Raw genomic sequence first — 12,449 nt, 5'->3', positions numbered from 1 at the left:
ATCCTAAACTGAAAAAGCAGCCGTCTGCACAGCAACAGGATATATAAAAGAAGCGATTCCTTCTTGTTTTCTTAATACAAATATTGTACTGGTCTGGGGGAGGAGAGATGGAGTTGGGGCTGCTTCATATGTATGTATCAAAAGCAGAACAGAGGTCACTTTCCTCTCATTTTGCCTAAGTTACGTTGGAATGTTTCAAAACTAGAAAAGGTGGGCAGGGCCAATCACAAGGGTCTCTTGCAGCCTAGTTGTTGCCTGGCTGGGAGAAAAATAAATGAGTGAAAATGTGCTGTGTGTCTAGCCATATGGTTTCTGCTTCCAAATATTACCATGGCTGTGTGGGAAGAAGCCACAGTTTCCATGCCACAGCACTCATTTATAAAGAACCTGCCAGACAAGTTTAAATTCTGGGTGGATTCTGTTGGCTTATGAACAGAAGTGATGAGACATATATATGTCCAAAAATAATGTGAATATTTTGTTTGAAACCCGAGTTTAACATAAAGCAGAACTTGAGCAAAATAGTGAAGCTATGAAGTTGTGCACAGCAGTCTTCTGCTGTTATAGTTCACTGGAATACTGGAGTGTTTCCTTTTTATAGCTTGGAATTGGTTTTTTGAGGCCTCTAATCCAATGACTCCCTTGAGGGACACACATTATCTAACAAAAGAGTACTTTCTCCTTTATTGATCAAATTTCACACATTTGGCAGGCATTCAAGCAGTTGTGAAGGCAGCACAAACATTTTAAATGGCTGGGTTTTCTCATATTAAACCAGAAGTTATGAGAAAAGGGACAGGATCCCCTTTTCAAATTTCTTGCAGAGGGTTCTGTACATCAGGGGTGATGAAACTGTGACCAGAGATAATGGGAGTTGGAGTACAACAACATCTGGAGGGCCAGAAGTTCCCCATGACTATATGTCATTCAACACAGAACTACACATGTAGTTTGTTGTTTACACTTGAATATTCTCTATGTGTGTTTTAAAAGGAAGGTCAGAAACAACAATGAAACTACAGGGAAGCTTTTTCATAATTGAAATCAGGAGTGGGTTCATTTCAGAGACTCTAATCGGTCAAAAAATGATCTGGTCAGTTTGAAGCATTGACTAGCAAATCTTAAGAGCAGCCTTCACAGTCACCAGAGCCCTCCAAATGTTTTGGACTACAACTTCCACTTGATGCAGTACTGATAAAACTGGGTTTCAGTTGCACTTTAATAGATGCATCTCATACTAAATTTAAAAAGAGGTACCGTAAAATGCCCAGTTGTTTCACTGCCACTGGGATAGGGAACCTGTGGCCCTCCACAGGGGCATAGCCAGGCTTCATGTTAGGGAAGGCAGAACCTCACTTAGTTGTATTTTTTATTTATTTACTTGATTGGGGGCAGCTGCCCCCCCCCCGGCTACACCCATGGCCGTCCAGATCTTCCTGGATTGCAACTCGCACCAACACTCTGTTCAATTTTTGTGTGTACTTTTTAATGTGTTTTATTTCTTGTTCATGACTACTATTTTAATTACTGTATGTTAATCTTCATGTTGTAAGGCACATAAAATGATGCTACACCACTGCTGTCCATCTCGATAAAGATGTGGCTACATGGAGCACACATGATAAACACAGTGTATACCACTGACCTGGCAGTTTTAGGGGAAGGTGGAGGGGGGGAGAACTTTGTGAAAAGTTGACATTGAGTATGTGCCACACACAAAGTTGTTCAGAGGACCATCAGTAAGGCTTGCTGGTGAATAATGTAAGGGCTAATCTGAACGAGTGGCTCTTTGATACTTATTATTATTATTATTATTATTAAAATCTAACAGCAGGTCGCCCACAGTCAGTAGCTGTCTCCTCCGCAATTTGGGGTTAGTTTTCAAGTGCACTATTCGGGGATGCAGCGACTGTTCCCCCTGTTTTCTGAGCCAGGTAGACAAGCCAGGAACTCAATAGTAGTTCAAACGGGGCTCAGACAGCAGGTCCTTCTACGTGGATTCTGTAGGGACAGAGGACATTTACTGGAACGAGGCTCAAATAATCTATCTCTTGCACAACAACCCTCTAGCTTTGTCCCGTCCTGGAACATCTGGTCTCCGCCACCTGACCTGCAGCCTTCGCAGGTCCTCAAAAAAAGAAAAAAAGACGGAATTGTCCTGTGATCAAAAGTTACAGAGCAGAGAAAGAGGCGTGGCAACCCTTTCAGCCCGCCTGCTTCAAACAGAAAGAGTTGCGTTTCCAACGCCCAGTAGCAATCCAGGGAAGAGTTGCCTTCTGATTGGCTAGCCTCACGAACGTGAAGGCGGGCCTCTCCACTGTTCAAACCGGCGGCGCCAAGGAAAGGCGGCAAGAGGAGCTGCTGTTTCCCCTGCTGGGCCCGTCGCCATGGAGACGCTCCTCTCCCAAGCCGAGCTGCTGCCCAGCCTCTTGGCGGCGTCGCGCTCGGGCCTGGTGCGAGGCTGGGACGCGGCGGCCGTGCGCCGGGCCCTGAGCTGGGGCCGCTTCTTCCAGGGGCTGCACGCCCGCCTCCCGCCCGAGCGCGGCGTCTGGGCCTCTGTGGAGCGGCGCCTGCGCAGCCGGGGAGCGCCGCTCGGCCTCGGCCACCTGAAGCGCTGCCCGGAGCTGCTGGGCCTGGCGCTGCTGGAGAACCGCGCGCTGCCCTCCGAGGCCTGCCGCGCCCTCCTGCGCGCCCTCCTGCACGGCGAGGACGGGGAGCTCCGCGCCCACCGCCTGGCGAGGCGAAAGGCGGCCGCCCAGCTCCTCCTCCTCCTCCCTTCGGCGCCTCCTTCTTCTCCTCACGAGGCCCCTCCGGCTAGAGCCCAGGGGCAGCTGCTGCTGGCGCGGCTGCGGGAGGAAGGCGGCGAGGAGGGCGCCCTCCTGGAGCAGCTGCCCTGCGGCCCCGCGCTGCACAGGGCCGTGGCGGCGGCGCTGCTGGAGCCCGGCGGCGAAGCGGAAGCCAGGGCGGCGCTGCTCCCTTGGCTGCTGCAGCAGCAGCAGCAGCCTCGCTTGGCCGCCTTCTTCCGCCTGCTGCCGGCCTCGTGGGCGGCCTCGCTTTGCAGCCGCCACCCTGAGCTGCACGCCCCTTACTTGAGCCTCTTGGCGGCCTGGGGGAGCCGGCTCCGTTACGACCCGCTGCGCGGGGAGTGGGGGGCCGGCGACCTAGAAGAAGGCGCGGCGGCGCCTTGGCAGGAGGTGAGGGAGCGTGTCGGCTGCCTCTGCCAAGGGCCGGAGCCTCTACGCAGCGCGGTGCTGGCGCAGCTCAGAGACCTGAAAGCCCAGGATGGGGGCTTTGAAGTACGAGGCCTGAGTGTTTGGACTGATCTCCTGCTGGACGTGCAGGCGTCTGCTTGTAAAGAAAAGCTCCTCGCGCGAAGCCTTCCTCCGGCAGCCAAATCATTTGAAAACCTAGAATGAAAAACAAACACTATACCTAAAGGAAAGATGACTGTGTATTGATTCTCCATTCAGAACTACTCACTTAAGATCAAGTGGCCTCCGGGTTCCCAGTGTCTTAACTCTTTTTTTGTTTTGTTTTCCAGCAGAGGATTGCTTCATGTAAAGGAATGTGTTCCTATGTATTCTCAGTTTTAGGTTTTCACTCCCAAGTGTAACAGTGCAATTAAATCACATAGAATAGATTCTCCCTCATGTGCTTTGTCATCTTCAGCCCTTCGTTATAGAGTAAAAAGAAAGTTATTCTAAAAAGTGTATTAAAAAAAGTACTAGTTGCACCTTACATGCTCAGAAGTGCATGTTGAAAATCACATTATTATGGATGCAATGCTAGTGATTTATGTATGTGTAAATGTTATTAGGACGAACCAAAGTGATGCAAGAGAGTATGCAAGCATTTGAGTTCTGCAGAACACTGTTTTGACACTTAGGTCCTTGTCAAACTGAAATGTTCTTAATGGGACAACATGGCTTCCTGTCCTTTTTGTATGTCTCTGTAATGTGTAGGTGAGACTGCCATGTCTACCAAAAGATTAGAACAAAGATTTGCATCCTGAATTCTGGAGCAATCACAAATTGTTACAAAATTACCCAGCACTAGACATTTTTAAAAGCTCACACAAGTAGTACTCTACATGTTGATACACTGTGGACATTGCTATGTAGGCTCTGCTATTGAGCTTGTGAATCTTGGCTAAACATAGGGAGGAATATTTACCTGAGGTAGTTGTATTTCCCAGTCAGTTATCAGCAATTTAATCAGTATTCATGACTTAACTGACTCATATTTTGGTTGTCAGCAGTGATATAGGTGAAGAACCTCTTGTAAAACATACTGTGGCAGTGTGAAGTGTGTCTCCTGTCAATACTCTTCTACAAATACAAAACACTGATTTGTTTTGACATATTGTATTGGATAGGTCCACTTAAGAGATTTCCTCTTACGTCCATAGAGCCACATGCGGGCCCATAGTCTTTTTCACTGTTTTGTTTTTGTTTTTGTTTTTTGGTGACCATAGCCAATTGAGACCAGATCTTCAACATTCAGTAAAGTAAAAATGGGGCTATTGCTACCACATATGTGTGTTCATGTGTAATTTGCATGATTATTGCCTATATTTAAGTGGTCTTTGTGTAGAAATCGTTACGATCCTTGATTTTCCTTGTATTGTTGATGGCCTGCAGTTGCAATATTGGAAAGTATCCCTGCTTGTTAGGCTGGTCAGGAAGTCTTTCCTGCTTGCTTGGTTCTAGTTGCTTGAAATTATAAATACTTGTTCCTAATTATGTCTTTATTATAATACAACTTTGAATTTCCATGTAATAATCTGACTTCTGTGGATAGGTCCAATGCAGTGGTCTCAAACTAATATATGCATTAATAGTAACACAGCAGAGACTGGTCACATCACTTCAGGTTTTCAAGCTCTATATTAAACATTTGCCATGTACATCCGAAATTTGTGGGTGGTATTTGACTCATTTTTACTCAATAGACCCATTGAAATTTGTGAACGTGACTATGTTAGGGTTATTAATTTCAATGGATCTACTCTAAGTAAAATCAGTAGAATACCACCCTGTGTATTTAATAGATATTAAGCCAATGCTATCTGAATTGTACTCTCTGTGTGAGGAAAGATGGGTAGAAATTTTTTTAAAAACCTGTATTTTTGAGCTACAAAACAAGGAACCATCTAAGTACAAGAAATTATTAGTGTAGAACTGGTTCCAATCAATTTCTTATGCATAGTGGCAAAAGTGCAGATGTTCTTAAAGCAGAATGTAACCATTTTGTGTCTACTTATGCCCAATGATTTGTTGCCTTTGTTGTATTTGTGCCAATAGAAGGAATACATATGTGTTAACTTGGAATAGACAGAAGTTGACTTTTTTGAATCCAAGTAATGAGATTAGAAATAAATGCTGTAAGCCTTATACTCCTATAGTGACGTATCTTTGTCCACTATCAGAACATGCCTGACAGAAGTCTTGGGCTGCCATTCCCTCTTGGGCACTCCACAGAAATACTTTCTTGTTCTTGGGAAACCATATTTTGTTTCAGTATCCAAGCCAACAAACTACTCTGTCTTGCAAATAAAAAAAGGCTTATCATAGTCACACTTTCATAAGGGCTAATCAAATAGTACTCAGTAGGGTTTACTTATGAGTAAATATACATGTTGCTCTGTGGTTCACTGATGCATATCAGTGCTTTACTTTTTGAAAGTGTTCCATTATAGCTGCTGTTTCACATTGGATCTATTCAGCATCCCTAAGCATGTTTACTTAAAAAAAGAAGAGAAGTTTCGCTGAGTTCAGTGGGACACAGTCCCCTGGTATAAGTTTGCAGCTTTGGTGCTTTATCAATCTATTGGAGATTTGGTTAAAGTTGTGGCAATTTCAGGTATGGCCAGTTTGCTTTCTTTGGCATAAATCCTAGATTTAAAGCTACTCTGATCATTTCAGTTAGTGCCGTGTGTGTGTGTGTGTGAGAGAGAGAGAGAGAGAGATACTGAGCTTGTAAAGAAGTCTCACTGCAGTTGTAACACTATGGAAAGGTTACATAGCTATCAACCCACAGAGCTATGAGTTCAATACGGTTGCTAATTTGTTGGCTTCAAAAAAGCACTAAATGATGTTATTAAAAATAGTTTTCTAGCCCTGAGTGCAGAATATTAGAGGATTAACAATGCAATTCTATTCGTGGGTTTACTCCCAGGTAAGTGTAGCCTAAGCCTTTTTATTCTGCCATACCACCATGTCAGAAGCCATAACATGATCCCTTAAAGAATCATTCTGAAGAACAGGAAGCTGCCTCATACCTAATCGAGCCATTGGTCCCTCTAGGTCAGTATTGTATTGTCTACACCAGGAGTCAGGAATCTTTTGCAGCCCAAGGGCTGCATTTTCCTCTACACAACTTTGTGAGGGACACATGCCAGTGCTGGATGGGGCCAGAGACAAGAGTGGTTAGTTTCTTCACATGCAGTAGGTTAGTTTCTTCACATGTACTTCACATGTACTCTCTATCCAGGCAAGCAATAGGCATTATTGGAGTTTGATAACATATTCCAGCCACATCAAAACACTTGGCATGCAAAGCAGGGTCCAGAAGGGGTGTAACCTGGGAAAAATTCCAAGGGCCAGTTAGGCAACCCTGGTCTGCACTGGTAGCACTCTCCAGGGTTTCAAGTAGGAGACTTTACCAGCTGTGTCTAGGGATGCTGGGGATTGAACCAGGGACCTTCAGATTGCAAAGCAGATGCTCTTACCATGGAGCTACAGCCATTCCAGCTAAATAATTCCATCACTTATTTCTAGCAAAGTGGTATGTTTGGGTTGTGTGTAAAATGCACACATGCATAAATTTTATAGGTTAGTAAATTCATTAATTTCTTATTAATGTAAATGGTTTAGGTTGGAACAATTGATTTCTCTTGGGCTTTAATTGGATATGATCAATCGTGAATCGCAAGTGGAACAACAAGGTCATTCATCAGCTGCTTAATGTTGTAATGGGCTATGCTTGCCCTTTCAGCTAAGAAAAGATGGAGAGCCCTAAGGGAATGAGATTTAAATTATCGTGCTGCTGACAATTAAATGTGTGTACTGCTGTCTCTTACAGCCTCATTAGTCTTAATACTGGGGTGAAAGCTGCTGAGTTCAGAACGGGTCCATAATATGTTATGAGAGCTTTGTAATTTTATTCTGCGTTTTTAGAATTTGAATCTCCCTTATGCTTATCATGTAACTACAGGGAAGATAAAAAGCAAATCCATGATGCACCAAAACAACTGGTGTAAACTGATGGTTTGGGCTGGCTTACTTTTATGGCACCATATCTACTTTGAACTCTGCATGTATGCGCTTTAAACCTGCAAACAGAACAGTGAAGAAGTGACATCCCACTATCCTATCCATATTAGAGATAAGAACAGATCCATACCAAAGCAAGACTGTTGGGCTGTTTCCACTACAGGACAGAGAAGGCAGAATCACATACATTCCTTCTCTGCAGCCATAGATGCAAGCACATATTATTTCCATTGGTAGGAAAGTTCCTCTTTACCAGATCATTTCTCCCCCTTTGGGGGCAGGGATCAGACTCCTGGAAGGGCTAAAGTCTACATACCTCAGAAGCCTCTCCTTTTCTCCACACCTCCCACATTCTGCTTGTGTTTTCTGATGAATCTCTCCCCTGGACTATCATCATAGTTGCAGTTGGCCAAACCATCATGAAGGAAGCTGCTTTGCACATGGCATGGGACATGCTATTTATTTCTAACTAAAGTGCCTAAAATCTAGACTGTACAAAAATGGAATGCAATGGAATCTCTCTTAGCAAGCCTACAATCTTAAATAAAACCAGACACAGGAGGGTGCAGAAAGCAAGAAGGAATGAAGAACAGGTTGCCAATAGTTTGACCACAATAAGAGCGCAAAAATAACATTGAGATGTTAACAAACATCATTCCTTTAGGGAAGTGGCTGGGCTGCAGGGTTGTGATGGTAAGTGGTTATTGTGGGTATGCCACGCTCAGTTTGGAGGAAGGGAGAGGTACAAATCTGACAAATAAATGTACTGGGCTGCAACAGGACAAACCTTTCTACTGCTAGATGGTGTAGAACTTTATTTTCACTTCCATATCCTTGTGAACAACTAAAGTGCCCATTTCATTTCAAAATATCTCTGAGGAAGCTAAGGATGTTCCAGTGTAACAAGAGAGAGAGAGAGAGCTGAGGGCATCCTCTTGTGCATCAAATGCATGGTATTCATGTGAGAGAACCATTCTGGATTGCCTATTTTCCAAGCCTGACATGACATACCAATTTGGAAAAAATATTTAGTGGATTATTCTAGTGGTATGCAAATAGGGATTCGCAAAGTGTGGTCTGTGGACCACAAGTGGGCCATGTTTTTCATTCAGGTGGTCCACAATGAGAGTTTTGTAGAGCTATGTGCAGGTGAAGGATGGGGAGCACAGCAACTGTTCCATCATTCTTGGATCCAGCGGAATGCCTGGAAGGTGGGTGGAAAGAACTGGAAGTGGCAGAGAGAGGAGGCTCATGCATCCTCAGAGGAATAAAACCACAGCTGTCCGCATAACACTGGAAGGTCTAGAGCAGGAGGGAAAGGCTGACAAGACACTTAAAAAGAGGAGAAAGTCAATATATACTTAAGCATCTTGCACAGTGCAGTACAATGGCTAAATAGGCAGAAAAATCATGTGGTCCACCAAGTCCCTCAGCAATTTTCATGTGGTCAGTTGGGGGCATTTATTTAGCTTATCATTTCTTAAGTTATTCAATGCTATTGCTGGCATCCACCTGTCTCAAGAGACAATAGAATGTGCCTCCAGGGATGAAAGTCAAACCACTGCATTAGCAGCACTGAAATGACCTCCCTGGAGTGCAAGCCTTAGCAGTGTGTATGGAGGTCATGGTAAAGGTAAAGGACCCCTGGATGGTTAAGTCCAGTCAAAGGCGACTGTGGAGTTGCAGTGCTCATCTCGCTTTTCAGGCCAAGCGAGCCGGCATTTGTCTACAGACAGCTTTCCGGGTCATGTGGCCAGCATGACTAAACCACTTCTGGTGCAACGGAACACCGTGATGGAAGCCAGAGCTCACGGAAATGCCATTTACCTTCCCTCCGCAGAGGTACCTATTTATCTACTTGCACTGGTGTGCTTTCGAACTGCTAGGTTGGCAGGTGCTGGGACAGAGCAAAGGGAGTTCACCCCGTTGTGCAGATTCGAACTGCCGACCTTCTGATCAGCAAGTTCAAGAGGCTCAGTGGTTTAGACCACTGCGCCACCTGCTCCCCTGGAGGGGTCACTCACTCCACAGACAAGACCTCCCTTTCTGCCTCGCTTATATGCTCCAAAGGAAAGGAAAGCAATACATTTGGTACCAGCTTGGCTGCAGGAGTTGCCAGAAGGCATACAAGGCACCATCCCAGCGTGTTAGGGACTCCACTCTGGATTCGTGTAGGGTTTACTCATGAGCCTTTTCTTCCCCTAAAGATACCCCACAGGGCAGTGCTATAAACTACTTTAAAATGTTATTGCCTCTTCAAGCAATTGTAGTTTTATGAGGATAGGGGGTAAGGTGAGTAACTAAACTTCAATGCAAGACTACAGCAGCATCATGTTTATTAATACAGTAATGTAAGAAAATCCCTGCTGGCTCAGGCCAGAGGTCCATCTAGTCCAGCACCCTGTTCTCACAGTGGGCAAGCGGATGCCTGTGCGAAGCCAGCAAGCCAAACCTGACCTCTCCCTGCTTGTGATTCCCAGGAACTGGTATTTATTCTCTGAGGCTGCAATCTTAAATCTATTTTCCTGGGACTAAGCCCCATTTAACTCCATGGGATTTATTTCTAAGTACCCATGTACAGAACTGCACTGTAATTTGATCACAATCTGGTTGCTGGATTTAAGAGAGGCAGTGTTGCTCCATACTGTGACAGCTATGTGTTAACCTTCTCCCAGAATAAGAACTGATGGCATGGCTTACATCATTAGGAGAATAATGTGACAGGCACCAAGCACATTGTTGGAATGATGAGATAGGTTTAGGTGTAGGAATGGCTAATTTGCTGGAAGTGCATGAGACGTCTTGCAAGTCAGTATAGATAGGGATGCATCTGGATTTACTATAATAGCCAAAGCAAATGGCAAGCGTGCCCCTTTTATTAATTGCAAGAGAGGAACACACTGGATCCTGTGCATGACACCAGCAAATTGGTCCCAGTAGTATCTGTTATTTTACTCTGTCATTATAGCCTCTAGCAAAGACACTATATTTGAGCAGTGTATGGTATCTGCAACCTATTAAGGATGCTGTTCCCTTATTTTATAGTTTAGTTCCATGAATACACTTCTCCAGCAGAAGATCATTTACCGCTGAAACTTTGGAACACAGAATTTTTAAAGTGCAATTACTTTTGGTTTATGAGCCAGCTGTTGTGGGGTGGGGGAAGGGAAAAGATTAGGTTGTTTTTGTTTTTCGATTTACATTAACCCTGCAGTTCATCCTATACGACTTGCTCTTTCAGCACCAAGAGGAGAGGAATTGAATTTAGATTTACAATGTGTAACCTATTAATATATGTGCAGGGCATAATCTCCTAATGCTCGCATATATTTTTAGTTGTGTGTGATGGTTTTAAGAATCTTGACTTTAATGGTAGCGAAGTGTAGTATTAAACCCTTTATTTATGTGAGGCCATGCAATTTATATTTAGGGTCCCCCCCCACTCCCCAATCTGTTACTTTGCTGTGATGGATTGATGTGAATTGCATGCAAAGCCGCAAGTCCTTTATTTAAAATATTTTAATTTAATATCTAAGTGAACCGTGTGCCATGGAATATGAATGCTTTAGTTTAAGGATGATGTGTATCATGAAAAATTACAACCCACTCTATTTATACATATGTAAGTCTAAAAGATACTAAAGTCTCAAAACTATATCTGCTCAGGCCCCAGATGCAGTTAACCATGCAGTATAGCAATATAAATTATACTTTAGAACCGTAGCTCAGTGGTAGAGCATATGCTTTCCATCTCTGGGTAGCGTTGGGAAAGTCCTACTGGAAACTCTGGAGAGTCGCAGCTTGTCAGTGATAACACTGAGCCAGATGGACTAAATGGCCTGATTCAGTATCAGGTAACAATCTGTGTTCCATTGCTTATGTTGATTCTATGGCATAGTTATTCCTATACATTTAAACCAAATTCTATGTCGATACCATTGCATCATTGTAACTGTACCACTTGTGTATTGCCAGAAGCCATATGGGAACTTTCCTCCAATCAGTAACTTGTTTCCAAACAATGATGTGGGACTGTTTGTTTCATAATCTTCTGCACCCAACTCAAATTTCCACAGGAGAAGTTGAACGTTTGAAACTTGCATGCATTAAGTGACTGCTTGTGATAATTTTTAGGGGTGTGCATCAGCTCTGTGAATACCTCCAAGAATGAAGCAAAGCTTTTTTCACTGCCACCAGTGCTATGCAGTAGGCACAGATATGTTGGGTCTGTGTTTGGGCATATTCATCCTGAGAGATGTTTCATTGGAGCATTGGAGAGGACACCTGGGAGAGATCCTGTCAAGAGCATAAATAGGAGTATTGACTGTGTCAGGTGAATAATCCTCCAGGATATTCAAGAATCCATGAGATTCCCTAAGTCTCTGAGGGCAGGCCAGCTAAACAGTCCCTCATCCCTGCAGTGGGGTGCCACTACTGTCAAACGAAACCTTATCAGGCAATGGTTTATTCTTGACAACAATGGAGTACAGCCTTCACACCCTGTGACAAGAACAAGATCAAAGTTGGGCCTTTGATGTACTGAAACAGCTCCATGGTTGTTATGGAGACACAGGGAGAAGTGTCATTGCAAATTGCTTGACCATTTCATTGTGGGGATCCTGGTTACATTTGCCTCTGAGGAATTCTGAGTATAAATGTTGGAGAAGTTCTAGTGTGCACTTCTGGAATTATTTCATCTTTGATCACTATGAGAGGTCCATTCTTTTTTGTTTCCAAGTCTTTTCCTTGACAACTTAGTCCATTGCTTGGGAACAAATGCATCTGGTATCAAGGTCCATGAGCTTTCTGCTTGCAAGTTAGAGATTTCTCGTGTGGAGAAAGCTCTTCCTCTGCAAATTTGGTTTACCCTCAGAAGCAAAATGTCCCCTGTCATCCCACTGATCTGAAAGACAACATTTGGTTTGGACTAGGTGACCCTAGGTGACCCTTCCAACTCTACAGTCCATTGATTCTATAAAGCATTCAATGGCTTTGTTCAGCATTAGCCTAGAAACAACTGCTCAAATTATCACAGCCCCTGAAGATGCTGTCGGATGTCAGATGTTTACTTCTAAAGGACAGATGGGCAAACTGTGGCCTTCCACAGTTGAACTACAACTTCCATTAATCCTTGGCAGCATTGCCAATAGTCAAGGAAGTAAGACTTGTGGTTCA

The 12,449-nt window shown here is 44.0% G+C and overlaps 1 protein-coding gene across 1 annotated transcript; it reads left to right on the top strand.

Moving 5' to 3' along the window:
• Window positions 1-687: 687 nt before the first annotated feature.
• On the top strand, window positions 688-5,393 carry FANCF (FA complementation group F). Its single transcript, XM_079974292.1, has one exon. The coding sequence runs from the start codon at window positions 2,388-2,390 to the stop codon at window positions 3,414-3,416; it is 1,029 nt and encodes a 342-aa protein (XP_079830418.1). The 5' UTR covers window positions 688-2,387; the 3' UTR covers window positions 3,417-5,393.
• Window positions 5,394-12,449: the final 7,056 nt, after the last annotated feature.

This window comes from Podarcis cretensis, assembly GCF_951804945.1.
Source record: "Podarcis cretensis genome assembly, chromosome: 1".
Taxonomy (NCBI): Eukaryota; Metazoa; Chordata; class Lepidosauria; order Squamata; family Lacertidae; genus Podarcis; species Podarcis cretensis.
The sequence above is the reverse complement of the archived record's forward strand: the minus strand, read 5'-3'. Positions and strand labels throughout refer to the sequence as shown.